The sequence below is a fragment of the Notamacropus eugenii genome, chromosome 1, assembly GCF_028372415.1.
Source record: "Notamacropus eugenii isolate mMacEug1 chromosome 1, mMacEug1.pri_v2, whole genome shotgun sequence".
NCBI lineage: Eukaryota > Metazoa > Chordata > Mammalia > Diprotodontia > Macropodidae > Notamacropus > Notamacropus eugenii.
The window spans coordinates 377,470,835-377,497,982 of record NC_092872.1 but is presented as its reverse complement, the minus strand read 5'-3'; the positions used below and the strand labels follow the sequence as shown (position 1 = coordinate 377,497,982).

General features: G+C 39.7%; 1 protein-coding gene across 6 annotated transcripts in view; it reads right to left on the bottom strand.

Annotated features, from left to right (window-relative positions):
• SLC26A2 (solute carrier family 26 member 2) overlaps positions 1–23,691 on the bottom strand; it is a 40,023-nt gene extending 16,332 nt beyond the window's left edge. Inside the window, exons 1-2 of one of the 6 annotated variants that reach the window (XM_072630692.1) lie at positions 23,161–23,248; positions 19,611–19,825 (exon numbers count right to left, since the gene is read on the bottom strand). Coding sequence is in view for 1 of the 6 variants with exons in the window: in XM_072630690.1 (XP_072486791.1) it covers positions 9,556–9,704 (149 nt within the window). In the remaining 5 variants the exon portion in view is untranslated. Of the gene's footprint in view, positions 1–9,555; positions 9,824–19,610; positions 19,826–23,067 lie in introns of those variants that run through there. The other 5 variants (XM_072630693.1, XM_072630691.1, XM_072630695.1 and 2 more) reach the window with 5 other exon arrangements.
• Between the last annotated feature and the right edge of the window lie 3,457 nt (positions 23,692–27,148).

Genomic DNA, 27,148 nt, shown 5'->3' with positions numbered 1-27,148 from the left:
CCAACATAAATAGATCATTAGCATCTAGGCACTAAAACAGAGTCTTTTAAATTTATTTCCCGACAAGCACCTGGGCTCTCTAGTGAACTAATCAGTTATATTGCCAAAGGCACAGCCATTTAATAATAGGAGGCACAGAATATGATAGAGGAAGCATCTCACTGGGGTTAGGGAGTGGGAGTACTAAAAACCCTACCACTAACTGGCTGTATGACCTTGGGCAAGTTTACTTCCTTGGGTTGTGGTTTCCTCATCTATAAAACAGAAGGGGAGGGAGAGGACAAGAATTATTTCTTGCTCTTAAATTCTGTGATTATATCACACAGAGAGTTCCACGTAAGGGCACCAAAGGCCAGGGCTCCCCCATCTTCCTGAAGGACAGGTGGTGCTGTTCCTTTGAGGTCTCTTCCAGCTCTAGAGCTAGGACTCTATGATCCTTCATAACATGGAGTCTTCATATCCTGGGGAGTAGAAAAGGACCTCAAGAGAGGTCCTGAATTGACAAGAGGCCAGAAAAAGTTCCCTCTCCTGAAAAATAATTCCATAGCACATTCCTTTGTCTTCTTTTAACATAAGCAGCATGATGAAGGAGATAGAATGCAGGACTTAGGGTCAGGAGACAGTTTCTAATCCTATTTCAAACTCAGCTGTGTCCACAGGCAAGTCACAAAAATCTCTCAAAACTTCTGTTTCTTCATTTGTAAAAGTATTATCGTGATGCTTATATTACCTACCTTACATGATTGTTGTGATGAAAGCACACTGCCATATTACACACCAATGGGAGTTTTAAAATCCAATTACTCTTAGTACGGAAAAGCTCTAACACTCATGTGCAACTTATTATGAATTTGTTATCAGATAACCTTGTTGCTTCAAACTTGAGACTTGCTGAAATTTTGATTGAAGGGTGGCTGGGAGAAGAAGCTAACCTATCGGTGGGAAGTTTGAGGTACAGCAGGGCTGAATAGGGCCCCACATTGGGGTAAGGGGAGCAGAAAATGCTCTGGAAACTCAAAAGGATCTACAAGGGCAGAGGGCAGGGACATGGGGACTAGTAGGGAGGAAGGCACCAAAGATACCTTGTTCTACTTGGCAGTTTGCTTTGGACTCTGATGGGTGTGCCACTAGGAAATCATCTGCCAGGGGGCAGTTACCACACCTGGTCTACTGCATAAACATTAAACTGGGCACAAAGTAAGTTGAGATATTGGTCATATTTTTTATCTGGGAGTAAAATGTTAAAAAGGTTCAACTAAGTCCTATTTGCTGGCCACGAGGGAGCTTATTATTTAGTTGGGCAGATAAGACATTAGTGTGAAGCAATTAAATAATAAAATATTATGTAATTTTTAAAAACTGCAATATAAACAGAAAATAAAAATAGGAGAATCTAGAAAAGGGGAACATCTACATGACTGGAAATCAGGAGAAATGATTTCCTAAATGAGATGGGGCTTGAGCTGGGCCTTAAAAGGGAAAACAGATTATCTGCTATTTTAGAGCATTCTCTGTTCTCCACATCAACAGAGAAAATACTAAACTAACTTCACATGAAAAATAAAAAATAGCAAGCCATATATGAAACACTGGATTACCAAATATAATGCTGGAAGGTTAAATGTTCTGATGGTTACCTATAGCTATGACCATTATAATACAAAAACAATTAAATAAAAAGGGCTCCAAACAGAGCAACTAGCCAAGAATGTAGTTTTCTTGGGGATAAAAGTCACAAAGCTGGTTTGTTAAATAATGAACACAAAATATACAGAATAAAAAAATCCAATTTTCTCTTACTGGCTAATATCCATCATAGAAATACAATATCTATGTGGTTAAAAAAAAAACTTTCAGGTGTGGCTATCTTTCTCTATAATACAATGCAATCAAACCAGTAGATAATGAAAGTTTGATTCAGTTATCAAGAATTCAGATAACATCATAAATATTTACAAAGTATCATTGGAGTACCTGATTGAATAAAAAGTTTCAAGAACCTCAGGATCTTTTGAATGGCATGTAATATGAAGGGAGATGGATAAATTCTATGTAATCATGATTTGAGTAATATTCCAAACAAAGTTCTGAGACAGTTTCTAAACACAAAGGAGTTAAGCTGGACTCTAACTGTATGTGGCTGACTCTTCTTTCTTCCCATTTTCTACACTTACCTGAGAAATAAAATTTATTAGGTAAGGAAGAAATCTGGGATTCTTGTATAGAATTTTCAGTTGTGCTCAGCCTTTAAAGATATGGATGATTCCTTGCCTAGGGACATGTAGGTAACTTCTTTTTCCCTACTACAAGGATAAAAAGAAAAGATCTAGAATTAAGATTTGTACTTTGTGGGTTTTTTTAAAAGATGATTTTCATTTTAAATCTTCATTTAATTTATATAGCAGAAACTATTACCTTTTGCTGGCTGATTTGGTCTGGATTTTCTACAATAAAATTCCAAATCAATTTTTTAAAAAAATCAAAGTGAAACAGTATAACTTGAATCCATTACTTGGAGAATTACAATTAAATATAGTCATATCGTTACTATAAATTTGTACAATTACTTGATCATTAATATTTTTAAACTGATTTTTCAGTGGACTAATTTCATCTGAATACCTTTCATCAGTCTCACCTAGAAAACAGAACGATGGATAGCACTTGAATTACAAAATACTTGGTTCCACTGATCTGGTCTGAATATACCCAGTACAGGATCCTTAAACTTCAAATTCTCAATCAAGATTTGTATGTAGTTCTTAACCTTGGCTCCACTTGTGATTCTTAACCTCAAATGTATGCCTTTTCTTCTACCAATAAGTACAGTCCAGTGAATCCTCAGCTACCTAAAGAATAGACTTCCAAACTACTTCGGTAAATCCCTTTCCCCTCTGGACCTCATTCTTCTCATTTCCAAAAAGAAAGATTTAAACTAGACAATCTCAAAGTCCCACTTACAGGACTATAATTAAAAGTATTGGGAGGAGAGGTGCTAGACTTTGGTACTGATCTGTTACCTGGGAAAACTTCAAAGAGCTGAAGAGTCAGAAAGGACACTTGATATCGTATGACTGGTCAGTTTTCCATAGAGAGGCAAAGAATCACCTTTGATGATGGGGATAACCTTTCATTTCCAAAAAATAGAAGGGAAAAATGAAAGGAAACAGAAGTGGTGAAAAGCTGAGAGATGTGGAAATTAGAAATCTGGAGTGTAGTAGTAAATATCAATACAGATGAAAACCAGTGATCACAACAAGGTATATGAAGGAGTAACTGCTCTATACTCTGAACCAAGAGCAAAGCACATCAACAGTTAAGGGAGGAGTGGGGATGAATTGGATTTAAATGAGGTAGGGCTGGGCAAAGTCACCAGCTTCACTTTTCTTTCTCCTCTGGAGCCATCTGGGACCAGTGACAAGATATAGATCGGGACAACTAGAGATGGTTCTGGATGCACCTTTTTAAGCTAAGACCTTTAACAGGTCTCAGTCTGACTTCAGCAATGCCCATTCAGTGATTAAGGCTTGATAAAAAAAAAAAAATGAGGCAGAAAATGACCTCTTTTACCTAGCTAAAAAAAGTCAATCTGGGAGGGGAAGACTTTCAGTGTTTCTGACCAAAAAAGAAATAATTGCTATTTACATTCACACTGAGCCAATCAGGGCCTAAACAATGACGGAGTGAGGCTAGGCCTGGGACCCATTGTTGTCCAATCAGTGAGAGCCAGAGTTATCTGAGTTTAAGGCTTATCTACCACCATACCACCCTGAACACCCACTGTCATCTCATCTTGGAAGCTAAGCAAGGTCTGGCCTGGTTAGTGGGGGGTGGTAGGGAGGTAGTAAATGGTTGATGAATGCTCCCTCCAGGTAATTATGGGGTAGACTGGAGCCAGGGGTCATACAGGTTGGGTAAAGTGAAGAACCTGATGGTGGATGCTTGAAGAAGATGAGTTAGCGTAGCAGAGATAGGTGGGCACTGAACTTTCTGGAAGGAAATGTCAGCAACAAGATCCAGACAAGATGGAGAAAATTTTAAAGGAGTATACAAGATTCCTGAGTGACTGGGACAGAGATTCAGAAGTGGCACTGGAGAAACTGACCATGCCAACCTCTCCTTCTAGCCCTGTTCATTGACGGCATGAGAGAAGGAACAGCCAGGCTTGGGGAAGGGGCCAGGAGACATGATGTCCTCAGGAGAAGGCTAGGCTTCGTTGAATACCAGAAGATGAAAAGATTAATAGAGGAAAGAGATTTAAGATGAAATGGAGTTTAACAGTGGACTTCAGAGGGCACTATAGAAAGAGGGGGCAGAAGAGGACAGGATCTAGGAAGGGACGGGAATGTGGGTGGCATCTGGGTACACTTAAAGTCCTGTTGAACATCCCTAGGCCAAGAAGTGCATCAGGGAAATCTGATACCTTGGGTACTTAGGATCCTGGAGAATAAGAGAGGTGTATGATGGTCACAGGGTGCTGAAAGTAGCAGCCTCAGAGTTAGGTGAGAGAAAAGGGAGGGGAAGGTCCTAAAGCTAGTACTCTGTGGAAGAGAAGAGGAAAGGGGAAGGCATACTTTTCCAGAAGTCAGGACTTCAGTGAGGAAAAATCCTGATTGTAACATGCCAGTTCTAGCAAAGTCCATTTTTACAGTAGGAATGTACTTATGGAAAATTTGCTAACACTCTAGGTGATGGGAAAGGGGAGAGATATTCAGTATATACAGTAGTAGTATAGGTACAAACAAAATCATTTAGTCCACATCCCACACAATCTATATCTGCCTCTGCATTATAAAACAATAACTTAGGAATGCAGGATAATTTAAAGTACAGTTTCTAAAGACTTCTATCAAAGAAGTTCAAATAAAAAACTTCTGCTAGCCTTCAGCTTCCAGAATGACTCATTCTGATGGTGCTGTGAACTGATTCAACAATGCTAGAGAGCAATTTGGAACTTTGTCCAAAGTGCTATAAAACTGTGCATACCCTTTGACCCAGCAACACTACCACGAGATCTTTATCCCAAAGAGATCAAAGGGAAAGGACTTATATGTACAAAAATATTTATAGTAGTTCTTTTTGTGCCTTGAAAAGTGAGGGGATGCCTCTCAATTGGGGAATAGCTGAACAAGTTTTGGTATACAATTTGTGATAGAATGCTACTGTGCCATAAGAAATGATGAGCAGGATACTTTCAGAAAAACCTTGGAAGACTTATATGAACTGATGCAAAATGAAGTGAGCAGAACCCGAAGAACGCTACACACAGTAACAGCAATGATCAACTGTGAATGACTTGGTGATTATCAACAATATAATGATCCAAGACAATTCTGAAAGATTTATGATTAAAAATACTAAGCCTCCAGTGAAAAAAAATGATAGAGTGTGAATGCAGATTAAAGCATACTTTTTTATTTTCTTTATTTTTCTTGAGGGGGGAGTAGCTTCATTTTCTTTTGCAATGTGGCTTATATGGAAATATTTTGCACAACTGCACATGTATAATCTATATCAAATTGCTTGTCTTCTCAAGGAGTAGTAAAGGGAGGAAGAGAATTTGAAACTCAAAATTTTTTTTAAAATGAATGTTACATTTTTTACATGTAATTGAGAGAAAAAATTAAGGGAAAAAATTTAAAAATAAAATGATTCACTCCCAAAGAGTCCCAGATAGCTAAAGTTTTACCTTAGCTGAAACCTGATATTTTAGACTAAGAAAATCTCTATGTAGAAATAACTACATCATAGAACCTCAAGTAAAAGATTTAGAACTAGTAAAGATATGTAATTGCATAGGATTCAAGTAACAATAGGAATCAGGTAAAGCATTGTGAGAAAAAAATAAATAAAAATAACCATTAATAAAATGTTAGTAAATATTTCAATTTTAAAATTTAATAAATAAAAATAATCATTAAATAGAAACTGCAAGACTTAGGAGGTTCCACCAAGCTATAAAAACTTCTAGTCTAGAGGTACCATGGCATATGGTGAGGAAGGCAATAGACACCTGAGTTAGGATCCTGGACTTTGACGTTTACTAAGTGTATTACTATGGAGAACCTTTCTGAATGCCAATTTATTCATCTGTAAAAATAATAATCATACTTATACTAAATGCCTCACAGGACTGTTGATAGGAAAACATGTAGCTAAGTAAAAATGATTATTATGTGGAAGTATATTAATAACCTTTTTATTTCAACTGAAAATGTTAAGAAATATTTCTCCAGTCTTAAGTCCTTTGCAAATGTTTTCCCTTTACTTTATATCAAATCTCTTTCTTTGAGAAAAATGTATTAAAGATCAAGAATAAAAGCCAAGGACTTGGAAAACAAAGATACCAAATTTATAATGAGAAATCTCCCTGTGTAGCTAAGATCATTGCCTTCCCCCTTTCCCACAAAGGGGTTAATTATGACTCACTTAAAGTTAGGCCACTGGTTTTGTTTTGTTTTGTTTTTTCTCCAATTTCCTGAAGAGATTTGGGATTGATCAAAGGGAGGAGGACCCTTTGCGGGCATCCCCTCAATTTCGAATTCTTTGCCACCACAAATAGAGCTATTATAAATATTTTTCTACATATAAGTCCTTTTCTTTTGATCTCTTTGGGATACAAACCTAGTGGTGGTATTGCTGGGTCAAAGTGAGCACAGTTTTATAGCCCTTGGGATACACTTCCAAATTGCTCTCCAGAATGGTTGGAGCAGTTCACAACTCCAGCAACAGTGCAAAATGAGTCATCTGGATAGCTGAAGGCTAGCAGAAGCTTTTTTATTTGAATTTCTTTGACAGAAATCTTTAGAAACTGTACTTACTCTGCATTCTTAAGTTATCTTTTTGCAATGCAGAGGTAGATGTAGATTGTGTGGGATTTGGTAACTAGCTGGTAGAAAGACCTAGAAGGGCATGGTCAAAGAGATGAGTAGTTTTAGGAGAGGGATGTTCATTTTTTAAAGATCAAATGACTCTAGTTTTATTATATGGAGTAGAATATTAACTAAAAACTATATCTATTTTATCATGATGACATTTTTCCTTCAAGATTCCTATAAATGTTACTACAGAATGTCTTGTGTTAGAGAGATGTCCAACACCATGAGAGGACTCTTCTGGTGTGGACATTTCTCTCCAAAGAAGAACAATGCTTGAATTGAGAATCAAGATCAAATGAATAAAAATTGATGACAGACTTGTACCTAAAATGCAGAATACAGTATCAATAATTTTTCTTTAGCAATGATCAAACCACCAGGTCTAGAAGACCAGCCTAGCTATATGAGGAGAGACTTTATCACCAGAAAGTGGGCCACAAATGAATGATTTTTTTTTCTGGTCTCTTGAACCATGTAGGCATTGAGGAATTCACAATGATAAAGTCATAAATCTTGACACAGAAAAATCAGAGAAGTAACTCCATCTAGTCTAACTCTCATTTTTCTCCACTATAACACTGGCATGTGGACACTTTGGTTTCACTTGAAAACCTCCAGTGATGTGGTACCTACTACAATCTCCAAAGACAGCCCATTTTACTGTTAGATAGCTCTGTTAATTTTTTTCTGTACATTTAGCCTACATATGTCTCTGCAATTGCTATATACTGTTCCCACTTCTGCTTTGGAGGGCAAAGTAGAACCAAATCTAATCCCACCTTTTACATGAGGGCCCTTCATATAGCAGAAGATAATCAAGATGCCCCCACCCTGAAATCTTCTCCATGCTAAACAACCCCAATTCCTTCAAATGATCCTTGTAAGGCATGATCACCAATTCTTTCACAATCCTGGTCATTTAAGGAATAGTCTTTTGGCCAGACTATACAAAACAATGGTAGAAGTAGTAATGGGTTATTACTCTAATCTTTCATTAACTAATATACATTCTATATGAAGACCATCAATTTTACATGTTGGACTTTTCATTTCATCACTTTGTTTACAGGTAGGCTAACATCAAATGATTCTAGAGAGATAGCTGCTAACATTTTTTAGGAAAATGTTTCTTGAAACATTTGTTTCTTGAAACAAAATGCTCCAAATCTCCATATGGCAGAGATTATTACAAAACTTCTAGCTACTGTTTGCTTATTTTAAGTACTATTCAATAAAGCAAAGTTATATTTCAACAAAAGAATTAGGATGGTCCTTGGAAGCTCATTATAATGTCTTATAAATATTTTAACAGATGAACCTAGAAGCCTTGCTGACTTGTCTCAACTCTCAAGTGATTGCAGCATTTCTATTACAACACTCTTAAAAATTATTCTGGACTTCTCTCCTTTCAATAAGCTTCTAGTTTGGTCTGTGTGAAACCATAAATTTGAGCTTATTTTTCATTATGAATGATACTATGAATTGTCTTCATGCAAAGCCACTACAATTGAATTTTTGAAAACATTTACACACATACACATTTACATCATATTTACACATTTACCCATCACATTTACACATTTAAACACATTAACAATACCTGGAGAACCATAACTTATGGAGGAAATGGACAAATTATAACCATACACTTTCTCCAAAGCAACCCTCCTTGACTGATCCTCTTTACTCCCTTGGCTTTCATAATGATGAACTCTCTCCTGAGTCTTCTCTCTTAACTACTCTTTCTCTGTCTCCATCCCCTAACCTTAAGGGTTATTTATCCCCAACCTCTACTCTTATTGTTTCCACATTCTCTCTCAGAACTTCATACAATCTCAACAAGTCTCCTCTCTCACCTCTGCAGGTGACTCCTAAATTTGCATATCTAGATTCAATTTCTCTCCTGAACACTAGAACTCCATTTCCAGCTATTTCCTGGATATCTCTAGCTCAGTGGCCCATACAAACCTCAAATTCAACATGTCCAGAACTCCTATATTCTCTAAAAACTCCTCCATATTTTTTTAAATGTCTGTTGATGCCACCACAATCATTACAGTCACCAAACTCAAAACTTGGAGTCACCTCTAAGTTGATTTTTCCCTCCCCCTCAACCATCATATTCAATCACTTTCCAAGTGCTGTCAATTATACTTCTACCAGATTCATAATCCCCCTTGGATACATGAGAAAGGCAGCCATCTGAGTATAGATATTAAACATGTTTGCTACTTAATTTTAGTTCCTTGACATTGGCCTTGTATTATGTTTAAATTAAATATCTTTTGCTTTGAATTTTAAAAATTTCAATTTTTATTTTTTACTAATTATTTTTAATTAATTTTTTGTTTTTAATTTAAATGTTAAAAATTTAATTTTAACAAATTAAACTTCCATAACACCTCTTGCCTCTCTTCCATTCCCTTAAGGACCAGCCTCGTTCAGGCCTTTATCACCCCTCACCAGACTATTGTGACAGTCTCCTAACTGGTCTTCCTGCAGTCATCATATCATGTCTCCAGTTCATGGTTCACTACACAGCCCACATCAATGTCCTACTGCATGCACCATGTTGATATCACTTCTCTAGAAAACTTCAGTAGTGCTCCATTGCTCACAAAATAAAGAACAAGCCCATTCTGGTTTTCACATTTTGGTTTCAGTGTGTTTTTCTAACCTTATCTCATAGTGATCCCCTTCCCAGATTCTCTGTTTCAACCAAACTGTCCATCCTCTAGTCTCATTCCCATCTCTGTGTCTTTGAACTGCTATCATTTGAGGCTTCTTTCCCTTCCATTTTTTTCTTTTCCTTATTGATGCAGCCATAACTACTATTGGGGGTTCCCAGTGTGAGTCTCAGCTTCTCACTTCACTCCCAAGCCCATCCAAGACAGAATCTGCAGTGACAAGGCTATTGCAGTGACAGTGTAACCAAGGAACCAACCCCACCCCTCTCCCCACCCAATAAAAAACACCCCACTGTTGTGATCCTAGTTCTGGTTTCTTAGGTCATATCCCTCTGCTCCTTAGTCACCCATCATCTCAAACTCAACCCCTGCCTCTTGCTAGCCACAAATGTTCAAGACTCAAAAGTTTTAACTCCTATGTCTCTCCCTTGTATCTTCACACTTTATTTTGTATTATTTGTTTGAGTGTATATATCTTACTCCTCTGCTTCCTAGACTATAATCTCTTTGATTATAATCTCTTTGAACAGAAGGGCTGCCTTATTCATTCCTGAATGTCTTTTGGTGCCTAACAAAATATCTTACATGTAATAAGCACACATAATTCCTTATTGGATTGAAAAAAAAAGTGTCCCTATGAAAGAAGCAAAGACCTACTCACTACCATTCATCTCACTACACATCCTTCTAAGTGAAGGAAAAAGTGAGGGGCAGAGGAGGGAGACTTCAAACACAGTTAGCTGTCATTACTAGCAATGATAACACTGGAAAAAAATGTTTTCTTCTGAAATAGATGGGTAAGAAAAAGGCTAGAAAGCTGTTCTCTTTCAGAGTGGTGCTGAAAAAGAAATATTGGTGAGAAACAACAGGTGGTAACAGTAGAAAAGGAAGCTGGTTGGTCAAAGCCTATGAAGCCTCAGGGGGAAAAAAGAGTGAAGGGGGAGTGGAGGAGACAGGGAACTAAACAGGACTAAGAAGTAGCCTTGGAAATCAGCACTCAAAGGAGGTCCTGATCTTTGCATCTTCCCACCCTACATCATTCAAACCTGAGCCCATGGCAGCAGGAATCATCCAAAATGGTTTGAGGCCCCTCCCTAACTGCCCAACAAGGGGTAAATGGAGGTGCCCCTACCAGAATAACAGCTATACAGCAATAGTATACATTATGGATTAAAATTGTCTTTTATGAGCAGAGGCAATGTGAGAAGATGGGAGGACCACTGATTTTGTAATCAGGCAGCCTGGGTTCAAATTTCAGCTCTGTTCTGGTCCCCTGAGACAGAATCATTTCCCTTCCCAAGGCTTAGTTTACACAGTAAAACAAAAGGGAAGGGGAGAGGCTGGATGTGATACCTAAGGTTCCTTCTAGCTCTAAACCTGTGAGCCAAAACATGATCCTAAGCATGGAAATATAGACTTAACTGCTTGAAACTTAATAGACTGTTTTGTTTCTATGGGGAAATAGAGTCTAAAGTTCCAAAGAATGCAAGTTATTGACGCAAACTTTAAACAAACTTTTTTGTATACATCTCTTTCATGAAGTCAGAGATTGATTCTAACAGTAGATACTAATGAAGTGTAGAATCATATTTCTAAAAATATTTCTTAAATTGACCTCTTGTAATGCTGGCTATAAACAATAGAGATCTTGGAATTAGGGGCCTTTGGAGGTGATAAATTCAACTGTAAAAAATTTTACCCTGAAGAGAAGGAATACTAGATCTGATATAGCCTGTCTATGTTGACCATTCTGCCCATGTTATTTCCATTAAGTTTTTTAAAAGTACACATTGCTGAATTTCTTTTAAAGTCACTCAAAACTGTGACCTACAAAAGTTTGTATTTTTTAAAACTTTTACTTTATCACTTTGCCCCTTGTACTGATCACACTCTCTTCTGTCACATGATAGCTAAGTCTATATCTCCAGCATCTCATATATTATGCCTTGCCACATTACCTTTAAAAATGAAAACTTTTTCATGGAAGCAAATGGCAAGTGTTAATGCCAGATTTGTTTAAAAACATCTGGCAATGACAAAAACAACATAAGATACGTATTGCTGTGTTGTAAGAAAAGATGAATATGATGAATAGACAAGTAAAGAAAAGTAAGTGGAGCCCAGAAAATGACGGATCCAACGATTACAGCAATGGAAAGGACCAACCATGGAACAACGAAAGTGAATGTTGCAAAATTACGAAGAACAGGCATGGCTGCAAGGAAGAGAGATGAGAAGACACCCTCACCTCACACATTTGCAGAGCGGGGAGGTTCACAAGTGTAAAACACTACTTATATTTTCAGATTTTTTTTTTTGATGTTGCTAATTAGTTTTGCTCCTTTTTTTCTCTTCCTTTTTTTCTTTCTATCAGTATATAGGATGGCTCTCTGGAAGGGATACAAGGGAGGGATACTGGAAAATTCCGATGGTATACAAACAAAAGATGTCTATAAAAATTTGTTCTTTAAAAACAGGGAAAAAGCACGTTAAAATTCAAGAACATATAAACCATGTCATTATGGTAATCCCATCAATGGGATGGCAAGCTACCACAAGTCATTATTGCAAAAGCAACAGTGTTTATTCACCATGTATTTAATTTTACAAGATTATGAATTTAAGTTAGTTACATAATTATTTACCATTTAATTTTTGTACTTCTTTTTCCTTTTAGGGAATTATTTTCTCCAGTTAATTTTTGAACTTCCTTTTCCATTTGTTCAATTTTCCTTTTCAAAGTGATGTTCTCATCAGTGAATTCTTTTTTTATAATTTTAAAATCATTGGCCAGTTTTTCTTCTATTTCCTTCTTCAGCTGTTCTAGGAAAGCTAGTTGTGCTTGCGAGAAATTCATAGTCCCTTCTGAAGTTTCAGATGGAAGTACAGTCTCAGCTCTGACCTCTTTGGTGTTTGTGTTTTGGTCCTTATCCCCATAGAAAGATTCTATGGTTTTTTCACTTTTTGTCTGCTTTTTCCGATTCATGATGTTGGCTGAGTGTTGTAGCTTCTGGTTCTTTCAGTCAGAAGGTACAGAACTTTGTGTTGAGCTGATGTGTGAAGAAGCTAAAAGCAGGTTTTTGTTTTTTTGTTTCCCAGATCAACCCTGGAGTTAGCTTGTTAGGTGTGTGGGAGGAGTGGTCTGGTCACAGGAGATCTCCTCAGCTGACCTGAGGCAAAGGCAAGGTCAGGGGATGGTGATCCCCTATTGTCTTCCCTTTTCCCCTGGAGGGCTGAGGCTCGCCTAGATGCTAATGCGTGTTCCCACCCCTCCTGGGGCTCGTCTCCCGGCGCTGAGGCTTGCCTGGGTTTCAGTGCGAATTTTCTCTGCCCTGGGTCCTCTGTCCTTCCGGATTGCCTCTGCCACAGTAGGAAGAATCCCCCTTTGCTATTTTCCTAGCCTCTGGTGTTATGAGACTATTTGCCCCCTTCTGCTGTTCCCGCTGATCCAGGATTTTTCTGGGGAAATATTTTATGGTTCTTTCACGGTCATCAGGGGGGAGGAGAGAGCATTTACTGATCACTCTGCCATCCTGGCTCCTGGAAGTTCAAGTAGGTGACTTACCGAAGTTTAGTCTTCAGGCTGAAGGTTTCAAGGGCTGCTGCGCTGATATCTGGCGCTCAGCGGCTCTCACGGGCTCGGTTTGGCTTGTCTCCTGCTCCTCTGGTTTTGCCTGCCACTCTCGGGCTTCTCAGGTCCCTTCCGCCCTGCTGTGCTGACCGCGCTGCGCTGTGTGCTGGGGGCTCACCCCAGCGGAACAGATCCTTCCCGTGGACCTTCCAGTCTAACCTGGGCTCCAAATCCATCAAAGTCTGTCACCCACTGGATTCTGCACCTCCAAAGTTTGGTCAGATTCTCCTTTCAGAGGTATCCAGAGGAATTTGTCCAGGAGCTTAGGTGAGTCGTTGCTTTCACTCCGCCATCTTGGCTCCGCCCCCCTAGTTACATAATTATTCAAAAACCTGAAGTTTCTTCAAAACTATTTTCAGGAAAGGAGTTTGGGAGGTAAGGGTTCCAAGATCTTTTTTTTTGTATGGCCAACAATCAGTTTTACCAAAAAAAAAAAAATTAATAGTAGTTGACATTTCTATAGCTAAGGTTTATGCAGTTGTTTTGATTCTTTCTTTGTTATTTGCTTTGGCTCCTAAAGTCTTATGATAAACTGTGACATGGAGCCTTGAGGATCTTAAGAGACTAGAAAAAAGGACACTCTGACCAGGAAGCCCTCAAGGAAAAAGTAAGCCTAGAAAGATGGATGGTTTTTGAACTGTTAAGAGAGGGGGAAATAAAAAAACAAAGATGTAGAAATGAACATAAGAGCACAATACAGTTTAGGTAAAATGAAGGAATTTCTAAATCACTTACTGTGATCCAAGTAAATGGCCAAAACAGGAAAAGAGGTAGGTTGAGAGCAGAGAATCATAAAATCTACAACTAAAATGCCATCTAATGCAACTCCTTCATTTTACAAATGAAGAAAATGAGGCCCAGAGAGGTTAAGTGACTTGCCCAAGGTCACCAGGGAGTAAATAGCAGGATTTGACCCTAGTTCCCCTGGCTCTAGAGCTGCTGCTCTTTCTACAGTACTAGGCAATCTTATTAAACTCAAACCCATATGCAATATAAATCCATTGCAATTTTTGTGCAGGTCGTAACTCATACCAGTAATTTAAGAATTAATCATGCACTGCCTTATAACATTTGTTGCTGCTGGTCTTCTTGCCATCTGTTGTTGTTGTTTGGTCATGTCCGGGTGTTTTCGTGATAAAGGTACTGGAGTGGTTTGCCATTTCCTTTTCCAGCTCATTTTACAGATGAGGAAACTGAGGTAAATAGGGCTAAGTGACTTGCCCAGGGTCACACAGCTAGTAAGTGTCTGAGGCAACATTTGAACTCAGGAAGATGAGTCTTCCTAATTTGTGCTACCTAGCTGTCAACAGTTTCTTCTACTGTTATTCAATTTTCCATACATTTATGCCTTGTCTTCTCAACTAGATTATAAACTCCCTGAGAACAAGAATCATTCAATTCTACAAATGTTTATCATAACAATAAGACCCAGGGATTATAGGAACACAATTATAAGACACTTTTCACACAAATAAAGTCAGATCTAAGTAAGTGGAAAAACATCAGCTGCTCATAGGTAAGCTGAGTCAATATAATAAAAATAACAACTCTACCTAAATTAATTTACTTATTTAGTGCCATACCAATTAAACTATCAGATAATTATTTTCTAAAGCTAGAAAAAATAATATCAAAATTCATCTGGAAGAACAAAAGGTCCAGAATATCAAAGGGACTAATGAAAAGAAATGCTAGGGAAGGTGGCCTAGCTCTACCAGATCTCAAATTGTATTATAAAGCAGTAATTATCAAAACCACTTGGTACTGGCTAAGAAGTAGAGGAGTAGAGCAGTGGAATATGTTAGGTACTCAAGACACAGTAGTCAATGAATATAGCAGTCTACTGTTTGATAAACCCAAAGACCCCAGCTTCTGGGATAAGAACTCACTGTTTGACAAAAATTGCTGGGAAAATTGGATAACAGTGTGGCGGAAACTAGGCATAGACCAATGCCTAACATCGTACACAAGAATAAAGTCCAAATGGGTACACAATCTAGGTATAAAGATTGATACTATGGAAATTGGTGGACCAAGGAATAGTGTATTTATCAGATCTATGGAGAAGGGAAGAATCTTTGACTAAAGAAGAGATAGAAAGCATTATGAAGTGCAAGATGGATAATTTTGATTACATTAAACTGAAAAGTTTTTGCACAACCAAACCTCATGCAACCAAGATTAGGAGGGAAGCAGAAAACTGGGAAAGAATTTTAGCAGCTGGTGTCAGTGATAAAGGCCTCATTTCTAAAATATATAGAGAACTGAGTCAAATGTACAAAAATACAAGTCATTCCCCAATTGATAAATGGTCAAAGGATATGAACAGGCAATTTTTAGAGGAAGAAATTAAAGATATCTGTAGCCATATGAAAAAATGCTCTAAAATCACTATTGATTAGAGAGATGCAAATCAAAACAACTCTGAGGTACCACATCACACCTATCAGATAGGCGAACATGACAGAATAGGAAGATGATAAATGTTGGAGAGGATGTGCGAGAGTTGTAACACTAATTCATTGTTGGTGGAGCTGTAAGCTGATCCAACCATTCTGGAGAGCAATTTGGAACTATGCCCAAAGGGCTACAAAAATATGCATACCCTTTGACCCAACAATATCACTTCTAGAACTGTATCCCCAAGAGAGCATAAAAATGGGAAAGGGTCCCACATGTACAAAAATATAGTGGCTCTCTTTGTGGTGGCCAAAAACTGGGAATCAAGGGGATGCCCATCAATTGGGGAATGGCTGAATAAATTATGGTATATGAATGTAATGGAATACTATTGTGCTATAAGAAATGATGAACAGGAAGACTTAAGACTTATATGATCTGATGCTGAGTGAAAGGAGCAGAACCAGGAGAACTTTGTGCACAGCAATGACCACAGTGTGCGAAGAGTTTTTTCTGGTAGACTTGGAACTTCATTGCAATGCAATGACTTAAAAAAATTCCCAATAGTCTTTTAAGGCAAAATGCCTTCCACATCCAGAGGAGGAACTTTGGAATTCAATCACAGAATGTAGCGGATCATTTTTTGTGTGTGAGTGTATTACATTTTGGTTTGTTATATGATTTCTCCCATTCATTTTAATTCTCCTATACAGCATGATTATAGTGAAAATGTATTTAATAGGAATGTATGTGTAGAACCTATATAAAATTGTATGCCATCTTGGGGAGGGAGGGAAGAGGGAGGGGGAAAAAATCTAAGTTACATGGTAGTGATTGTAGAACACTGAAAATAAATAAAATTAATTAATTAAAAAAGAATTGCTCTGTTGAGGTTTGGGGTGCTCAGGACCCCAAAATACCAACACACCGGGTCCTGCTAGAATGAATTAGATCCAAGCTTTCTTTTAGCCAAAGTAAAAGAAAGTTTATTAAAGATTCACCATATTGGGTTAAGAAGCCTGGCCATTTGTGATGCTTGTATTAACAAATGGGCCAGATAGAATCTGAGCTAGATTGAGTCTGAGCTAGATTGAATCTCAGAACCTTCATGGAGACAAGAAGCATCTTATATACAGAAAGAGTGTGGGAGGGATCTGGGGGTGCTCTAGTAGTCTAGGGGGTTCCAGGGATGGTCTTGATGGGAGTGATCAGCAGCCCAGGGGGTGCAGAAGTCTTGATGGAAATGACCAGTGCCCTGGGGTGAATAAAGATGGAATCTAGGGGAGGATCTTGATGGGAGTGGCCAGTAGCCTGGAGAATGGGACTTTGATAGGCTCAAGGGTGGGAAGTATAATAAAGATTTGGGCATATTGACATTGAAAAACTTATGGGCCTCAAGAGAATGACATATCAAGTGGGGAAATCCAAGGAACTTTCAAGGTGAGGTTTCCAGGGCCCTTTAGATAAATGGGACTAAAACTCTTTTGGAGTTCCCAAAAAATCTTCACAAAGATGTGGGGAATGATTGAACAAGTTGTAGTATATGAATATAATGGTATACTATTGTTCTATAAGAAAAGATGAACAGGTGGGATTTCTGGAAAACTTGGAAAGACTCACGTAAACTGATGCTTAGTGAAATGAGCAAAACCAAGAGAACATTGTACAAAGTAAAAGCAACACTGTGCCACAATCAACTTTCATAGACTTAGCTCTTCTCAGCAATACAATGATCTATTCTAAGACAATTCCAAAAGACTCATGATAGACAATGTTATCCACATCTGTAAAAGCAAGCACCCTGACACATCTAGGATGGCCTATCACAAGTTCTTAGATCTGCTTTTTAAAAGGAAAGGAACTTTTGAGGGGTCAACAATCACTTTAATCAAGCACATATGTCATTCACTTAGTTCAGGGGAAAAAGTCAGCACCCTGAACTTCAGAGAAAATACAGAGAAACAAAGATCAACCAGGGCTTCCAAATGTCTGACCACACAACACAGATCAACAGATAACTGTCTGACTATACATACATAGTCACCAGAGAGAGAAGCACCAACATCTGGGTTTTCAAAGTCCAGGGGCTCCTAAACTGCTGCCCGGAGTCTCGTCTGGCCAAACAATCACTTCCAAAGAGTAAGCTCCCAAAGTAAAACTTTATCTCAGAAATTATACATTTTTCAGAACCAGAGGGCATCACTACCCCAGAGAACCAATGCTTCATTAGAAAATTAACAAAACGTGTGGGCCTCCCCTAGTCAAGCTTCCCTTAATGGACAGGCCCATTAATGGATGGGGAAGATCTTTAATCTCATTAGCATTACAAAATCCAGAAAAAGAATTATAGATCCTGAAAGCAGATCCAAGCATACTATTTTCTCTCTTTTTTTCTTGAGATTTTTCCCTTTTGTTCTGATTCTCCTTTCTCAACATGACTAATGTGGAAATATGTCTAATATGATTTTACATGGAACGATATTTAATACGACTGTATATGTGTAGTCTATATCAGACTGCATACCATCTTCGGGAGGGGTGGATATTTGGAACTCAAAATCTTATAAAAGTGAATGTTGAAAACTAAAAATAAATAAATTTTTAAAAAAGTTTCACAAAGAGAGACTAACCAAGGGTATAAAAGGATTTCTTGCTATACCCAAGGGAAGAGGTATATTACACGGCTCCCAAGGACACAGCTGGGATGTGATGAGCAGTAAATGTTTTTTTTTAAATAATACTTATTTTAAAAATATCTAGGATCAGCCCAGCTCTAGATTTTTTTTTGACAGAAAACATCTATACTACATGTGGGCAAGCTAGGTGATGCAGTGGATAGAGCACTGGGCTTGGAATCAGGAAAACCAGAGTTCAAATTCTGTCTCAATACATTTCCTGGGGGCAAGTCACTAAATCCTGTTTGCCTCAATTTCCTCATCTGTAAAATGAACTGGAGAAGAAAAATGGGAAATCACTCAAGTATCTCTTCCAGGAAAGCACCCCAAATGAAATCACAAAGACTTGGACTTGACTGAAAAAAAACAATGAAAAATGAATATATTCAGTTGTGAATATAATTGTTTTAATTCAATGGTTTGTGAAAAGAAAACAACAACTTTGTCCAGTATCTTCATAAGACTAGAAGGTTCATATCAGGACCACCTTTGATTTTATAGACTAGGAAAAAGACCCAAGGAGGGAAAGTGACTTATTACAAGTGTAAGACCTGGTAATTAACCTGTCAGGGCTTCAAAAGTAGACAAGCTGAAGCAATGGTGCACAGTGGAAAACGCACCAAATTCAGCCACGGGCCATTTGTTCAAAGCCTGACTCTGCCACTCACTACCTTTGAGCTGAATGACTTTCAGCAGATAACTTAACCCCTTACGACCTCAGTTCCCTTATTTTTAAAATAAAAGAGTTCAACAAGATGACCTCTAAGGTCCCTTCCAATTTTATAATGCTATGTAGTCTTCTGCTTCCAAATGCTATGTTTTCAAAAATTTTTTTACAGTGTCCCTTCCACCTTTAACAACATTCAATATAATGGACCCAAAGAATAACTGGAGTTGAAAAATTGACAAATTTCATTAAGGATCCAGGCCACATTCAATAATATATAAGTACTAAGAGTAACAAAGACAACTCATAAAAGACTTTTGCTTTCAAGATTTATGGTCATTTTAAAGACAGACACTAGACCTCTGTATGTACGGCTTACAACTGCCTTCTTTATTTATCCTAAAAGGATCATTCACCCAACAGGCACTGAATTAAGGCTACTGTCTCAGCTCTTTTTTCACACACCCTTCTGGTTGAGCTAATAAGAAGCAAGGAAACTACCTCAAAGCTAGACTCTTCCCTTATATGGAAGAATCAGAGTGAAACAGGGTTGGAAAAGGTGTGGAGCATGCAGTTTGGAAGACAATTTTAAAGTATTTTTCTATCCAGGCTTACAAGTCAATATTTCCAGTAATTTCTACTTTAAAAGAGACCTTTTAGAGGTGTACTTACAATTCGTATGATTCTCCTTGTACCACATATGCACAAGATACTGGTCCAGTGGAAAGAATACTGGCTTTGAAATCCTGACTCTGTCACCTCCTATCTGTGTGCCCCTGGGCAAATCACTTCCTCCCTCTGAGCCAGTTTCTTCATCTGTAAAATGGAACAGCTGGACTATAAGACCTCTAGTGTCCCTTTCAGTTCTATACCAAGATCCCATGAACCTACAAAAAACAGTGAACAAAAATCTCTCAAGGTGTTTTCTTAATAGAGAAAAAAAAGGTTTATGTTAAAAGCTTTTCTGGTATCCAAATTACCTAACATGACAACTCTCTTTTCTACCCAAATAAATCATTCCGTGGTTGAGATCAACCATAATCAACGAAGACAATCTTAATAAAATATAAAGGAAAAACAGAGTAAGATTGGGATTATCTGTTTTTAAATCACAGGTCCAATATTTTAAATAACCAAATGGATTACCACAGAGTCACAGATTTAGAAGTGAAAGAGGCCTTAGAGAAGACATAGTTCCAACCCCCTTATTTGACAGACCGGACACTGAAGCTCAGCGTCTCACTTGTCCATAGACACACGTTATGTCCAAGACCTTTTCTTTTCAATCCCCAGTCCAGTATTCTATCCACTGTCATGTTGCCATACTCAGAAATTTTATGTTATAAACTGTTTTAGGTTATAAATTTTCCATTTCTTTATTCAAGAATGAGACTTCATGTTCACCCTTTTATTGAGTTTCTTCAGATGAACAGTTTATAGCCCTGAGAGTGTTGTTTGTCCTGTTTTCGAAGAGGACCAATGACGAAGGGGAAAATGTCTTCTCTGGAGAGTGAATTGGATTTAAGTGAGGCAGAACTGCACAGAGCTGTCAGACACACTCTCTCTTTCAGAGTCATCGAAGTCCAGTAGCAAGACAAAAGTCAAGACAAGCAGCGATGCTCTGGGATGCAGTGGATGATCTTGGCTACTTCCATACCTGACTAAGATCTAAGCTCTCCATCATATTGGTCAGTGGAACAAACTGTTCCTATCCTCCCATTAGGCTGTGGGAAGTCTTCCCATGCTTGAAGGAGACACCCCCTTAACTCACTGATGGGTTTGAGGCCCTTCAGTTAGCCCTGAGATAGTACCCAAAAGGAGTCCTCCATCACATTTGGGAGTGTCCTCAGCATCACGCAGATTCAGAAAATTCCTCTACCTCACTGAGGACTCCCACCACAGATCCCAAGATCTAAAGCTGGAGAGGACTTTAAAGATTACCTAGTCCAGCTCTTTCATATTTCCAGATGATGAAACCAAGGCAAGTGAAATAACTTGCACCAAGTCACTCAGTTGAGAGCAGAACCCAGGTCCACAATACCAAATCCGTTTCTTTTGACCAATACCACAATGATCCCTCCTCTAACTAAGAGACATCTAGTGGCTACTATATTCACAAAATACTAACAACTGCCTGAAGATCAGCACCTCCTCCACAATGTCCATGAATCAATAGCAGTAAGAGAGCCCCACCTAGACTTACATATAAATACAACTAAATGAGGTTGCAAGAAAATGAGGAAGTATTGGTTTCAGCCATTTTCAAAGTGTGGTCTGGGGACTCTTAAAGGTCTCTAAGACCTTTTCAGGAGGTCCAAAACCATTTGCATAGTGATATTAAGATGTTTTAATTACTAATATGGTAACTAGACAGCTAGAGTGACAGGCCTATAGTCAGGAAGACCAGAGCTCAAATCTGACCTCAGACACTAGTTTTGTGATCCTGGGCAAGTCCTTTAACCCTGTTTGCCTCAATTTCCTCATCTGTAAAATGAGCTAGAACTGGAAATAGCAAACCGCTCAAGTATCTTTGCCAAGAAAACCCCAAGGGGTCACAATGAGTCATATACAACTGAACAATACCACCAACAAAACATCAAGCTATAACAGATATAATTTGTTCTTTGGTGAAGGACTGCTCAGTAATTGTTTAAAGTATAAAAAGGTCCAGAAACAAAAAAGTTTGAGAACCACTGCCCTAGTTAACTCCCCATAGGATTCTAAACAGTCTATCTTCACCCTGGCCAGTATAAGAGCAAGATGAAGGAAGCCCTAGCTATCTCCTAACATGAGGGAATGACAATGCCAGAACACTTTGCTAGCATCATGAATTACTACCTCAGATGATAGCTGATGTTAAGAAAGGAAGGCTCATCACACTTGTGGCAGAAGGGGACGCACGAATAGAGAAGGAAATTTTTTATTGCATATCCAACTGAAGAAGCTCTTCTAACACCAATACATATACATACAGCAGACAGTTCATGGAATCAGTACCCCCAAAAAAGGGGGGGGTTGTTTCTTCACCCCAAATCATCTAATAAACAGCCCAGCATGAATCTTCACCATATCTCAGGCCCTTTAATTTGTTGCTCTTTGCCCTGTTCCTTGTCAGATTCCTCCATTCATAGGGAAAATACCACTTCTTCTTAACTGTCTTAACTTATACTTTTTATCAGAACAAATCCTAAAGGAACACTTCCACTTGGATATTATGTACTCGGATGTTTTTCAGTGAAAGATAGCTAGATGTGAAGGAAAGAGCACTGGACTTAGGAGTAAGGAAACTGGAGATCAAATCCAGCTCACTCCCTCTGTTACTTAAATGGTATCTAAGCTCTAATAACTCACTCTATTTAGTTCCAAGAATCTAAGAAAGGAAGTCCCTTCTCTTCTCTGGGCTTGTTTTGTCCACGTTTTTTAAAATGAAAGGGTGCGGTAGTAGAAAAGTCCTGGACTTGAAGTCAGAGGGCCTACTTTGAAATCCTGACCCTACTACTCACTACCTGTGTTGTGTCTTTTCCTAATCACACCAATTCTGGCCACGAAGATAACTGGCGTGGTTTGCCTTTTCCTTCTCCAATGGACTAAGGCAAACAGAGAGTAAGTAACGTGCCCAAGAGCTCCACAACTATTAGGTTAGACAGAGAAGTTAGATTTGAACTCGGGTCTTCTTGACTCCAGGCCCGGCACTCGATCCACTGAGCCATCTAGCTGCTTCACCCGGCGCGTAGTGAGTGCTATATAAATGTTAGCTATTATTATTATTATATTAAATAGTATGAATAAAGCATTTTGCAAACCTTAAATCTCTAAATAAAGGCTAGCTATGATTATTACTAAATGAGACAGAGTTAATAAAGTCCTTTGCAAACAAAGCTCCACTAAATGCTAGCTATTACTAAATGAAATAAGATGAATGAAGCCCTTTGCAAAGTGTCAGGTTCTATACAAGTGCTAGCTATTCTGATGAGGCGCTCTGGCTCCCAGGTGAGCAGCATTACCTACGGGGAGAACTTGATAAACAGATGTTGAAGGAGCCAATCCACGGGTGTCCGCCTGGTCTAAAAGGTCAGTCACTCTGAAGACCGGGACTTCAGACGCCCTTCAGCACTCCCCTACCCCTCACCTAAATACGCGCAGTTCCCCCAAGCAGAGAAGTTTCCTGGGTGCCCCGCTCCCTTCCTTTCCCCGGGCTTCCCGGAGCCCGCAGGGCGCGCACCTTTCCTCCGGCTCTCACTCCCGCTCTGTCTCGGTGCTCGGGGCAGGCTCGCCCGGGAGCGCCCGCGCTGCCGGAGCTGCTGCCCTCGCTGTTGCCGCCGCCGCGGCTCCCGCTGCGAAGAACAGCCGGACCGGTGGAGGGAAGGGGTGGGGAGAGCCCGCGCGGCCGGCACCGCGTGGACACAACGCGGCAGAGACAAGCACCGAGCGCGCGGGGCTCGGCCCGGCCGGAGACTTCCTTTAAAGGCGCCCGCCCCCGCCCTCGGCCGGGCCAGGCCGGCAGCCAGTCGGGCTCTCGCACGGTGGCAGAGGCCCAGCGGGGCTCGCCCGGCTCCTGGCCCCGCCCACCCCTCGAAGCAGGAGTCCCCAGCCCAGTCTGGGCGGAGAACGAGTGTGTGTGTGGCGGGATGAAGGGGGTTAAGGAAGAGTGGCACCTTCATGTCTGGCTGCCGCAGCCCAGCGCAGCGCGGGTGCCCGGGGGCGGGAGCGGCGGACAGCGGCCGAGAGCCGTGCGGAAGGACAGATAGCCGAGACAGCCAATGAACTTGCTCCGTGTGCCGCACCGCCCCGCTTCTCATTCCTTTCGGTTCCTCGTTGCCCTTCAGAACTGGGCTCGTAGGGCCTCGTGCCAGTGAGGTACCCCTCCTCGGACCTGCATCTTTTTTCTCCCCTGCCTCCTGCGCCCAGCAGACTGATATTCTTTCAGACTTAATGCTTACAGCAAATAAAATGCCCAGCCAAAAGGAATATGGAATAAAATTTGAAACTAAATAAAATTATAAAATCAAAACTACCTGGTATAAGTAAGAAAAAAAAATCAAGGACCATAGAGCACAGATATAGAGGACGAAGAAGCCGTGGAGAACGAATAGCCCAACATCTACCTCACTTTGCAGATAGGCAAACAGCGAACAGGGGTCGCCCAGGTAGAACGTGGCAGAGCTGGGATTGAGACCAGTTCCTCGAGATAGTAAAGCCAAGACTCCTTCCAGTGCCAGGAAGCATCATCGTAGGACAGTGAGCTCGAAGGGATTTTAGGGAATATAAAAGCTGTGTCTTAGGGACTGTTTCTCCTGGGGCAAGCACTGTAATCCCCAGGAGCAAGAAAAGTACCCTTAGCTCTGGGAAAAGACTGGGACTTCAGGAAACCAGGCTGCTGATGTAGAGGTTTCCTCACTCTCCCATTAAATAACTTTTTCTTATAACGAGGTGAGGGACAGTTTGGTACACTCAAGCATTCCCTGGCTCTCTCACAGGGACAGAGATGCTGTGATCCTCTGCCTTTTTTCTCAAGGGCCTTCCACTTTCTCCTTGTAAAATCGACATAATAAAAGTACCTACCTCCCTGGGTTTTGTGAGGATAAAACGAAATGAATACGTATAAAGCTGTTGAGGGCACGAAAGAATTCCTAGGCATTTCCAGTCCCTGACCCCTGCCTGAAGTGCTACTTCTACCGTCACCCACCCCAGTGAGGGTTCCCCACTACACTTTCAACCTGACAATCTTTCCCAAGCCCCAGGGGAAGAGCAAAATGTATTTGGAGAGTGGCTAAACAAGACGTACTACATGAATGTAATAGAATATTACTACACCGTAAGAAATTACAGATATGAAAAATGCAGAGAAGCATGAGGAGACCAACAAACAGGCAGAATGAAATAAGCAGAACCAGGAAAACAATGTAACCAGTGTCTCCAATAACGTAGATGGAAGAAAACAATCTCAAACCTAGACTGAAGAATCTGTGACTGTAATGACCTAGATTGTACTTCAAATAAACTCTGAGAAAGTTCACCTCCATTCTTTGCAGAGATTGAGAACGGTGTAAATCATTGTCATGCTTTATTGATGTGTTTGTTGGATTTCCTGAGCTGCTTTCCCACCCCTTCCCAACCCCCAGTTAATTATTTTTTTATAGGGAATGGCTCTTTTGGTAGGGGAAGTGGAAGGGCTGCATTTGGAAAATAAGGTCATGTGAAAATAGAAGGTATCGATAATTTGTAATATTTCAGAGAAAAGAAAAGGTTCCTGGAATCAGGGAGGTTAATGTATATATGCCTAGAGAGATAGCTCTGTGCCCAGAGCAAAAGGCAGAAGGTAGGGGAGGTTCAGAGGGTGACTGATAGGAAGACTGACCATACCCCTAGATGCCTTTAAAATCTAGCTTTTGAAACTTGGTACTCAGTCACTTCATAAAAAGTAATCCAACAGAAACAGGAAGATTTCCTCCCTCTCCCTGCCCCCCCCCCACCCGTATTAATTTGGTTACTCAATCCAGCTAACTCAAGTCTTTCAAGACACCACTACATCCTGCAGGACTCTGTTCAAGGGAGTTCAAGGCATAGTTGAGATGCATCCAGCAGGGAATATGTAAATATAAACACGTAGAAGATAAACCTGCGAGGCAGGAAGCAGCTTCGTGGAGTTGGCCTTCTAGCAGCAAAGAAGAGGACCTACTATGACCTCAAAAGAGATGGAACTCTGGCTGTGGGGAAGAGAAGACCCAGGGAGCCCAACTGAGTGACCTCCCTCCGCAGAGATGCTACACTCAGGTGGCTACAGCTTTAAAAGTAAAAAAAAGGACAGAGGCCTAGTAGATACAGTGGCCAAGTCCACCTTTGTTCCCTACATGTTTGCCTCACTAACTATAAGTTTGGGTTTTCCTACAAACACTGTGTGTATTTATGAGACAGTGTGCCCTAGTTTTATTCGATGGAATGTTTTATAGCTATTGTTAGAAACACGCTTGACGCTAATAAGGTATCAAGGAAAATTTATTGCAGCAGAGTTCAAAGGAATTGAACACTTTGGCCCCACCCTCTTTTTAGGAGGAGAGAGCACTGAGTACAGAAGTGAGATGAGCTACAGTCAATTCAAAACAAATTCTCCCATCTGGGGATGGATTGGTCCTTTCCCCTTTAGATCACCACCTTCTTTACACACTCATTACATATCTCCTTCATTTGTTTCCCCTGCCTTCTCTAACATATGAAATGTGTCTAATTTTGTGCTTTTTCTCCCACCCTGAATGGAGAAGTTAATATTCAAGTAGCTTATTAAGCAAGTACAAAGAAGAAAAGCTTTCTCGGGCTTATTCCTGGTCATATTTCTGAACCAGTTCAGGCCAGATGGGCCCCTATGCAGATTTTCTGAAGGCCACTGTCTCTCTCCTGATTGGTTGAGTCCACCTGTAATCTGCTAGCCTTCATATTATCTGATTTATTCTCAATGACTCAATCAACTAATAACAACTTCTGTGGAGACTTAACTCTTTGCTGTCTCTCATACTGTAGAGCTCTTATAGTTAATATATAGTTTTATATAATATAAATATAATATAATATATAGTTAATATATAGTTTTAATATATAGTTAATATATGGTTTCTCCAGTTTATGTTTCTGTCCATCTCTTGTTGTTGTTCAGTTGTTTCAATCCTGCCTGACTCTTCAAGACCCCATTTGGGGTTTTTTTAGGCAAAGATACTGGAACGGCGTCCCATTTCTTTCTCCAGTTCATTTTATTGATGAGGAAACTGAGGCAAACAGGATTAGTTGACTTGCCCAGAGTCCCACAGCTAGGAAATGTCTCAGGCCAGATTTAAACTCTGAAAGATGAGTCTTCATGACTCCAGGCCCAGCTCTCTGTGCACCACTCAGCAGCTCATGGCACCTAAGTAAATGCCATTGTTTTGAGCTAATTATTTCTACTGACTGATAATAAAGGTTAGTGAACTGGTAGGAGTTCATGAGTTATGGACTTCAGAGTTCAAATCCACAAAGTATGCCTAGAACCTAGAAGTGGTCACCTGTCTGGGGACCAGACCTGAAAACCTGTGAGTAGCAAGTAGGTGAAATAGAGCAGAAGGGTGCTATATACCAATCCCTTGTCAATATACTTATATTCTGTCAAGGAAAATAGCATATAAGCATAAACAGAAATACAAAATAATGGGGGAGAAAGGTGATACTTGCACCTGGGGAGGTAA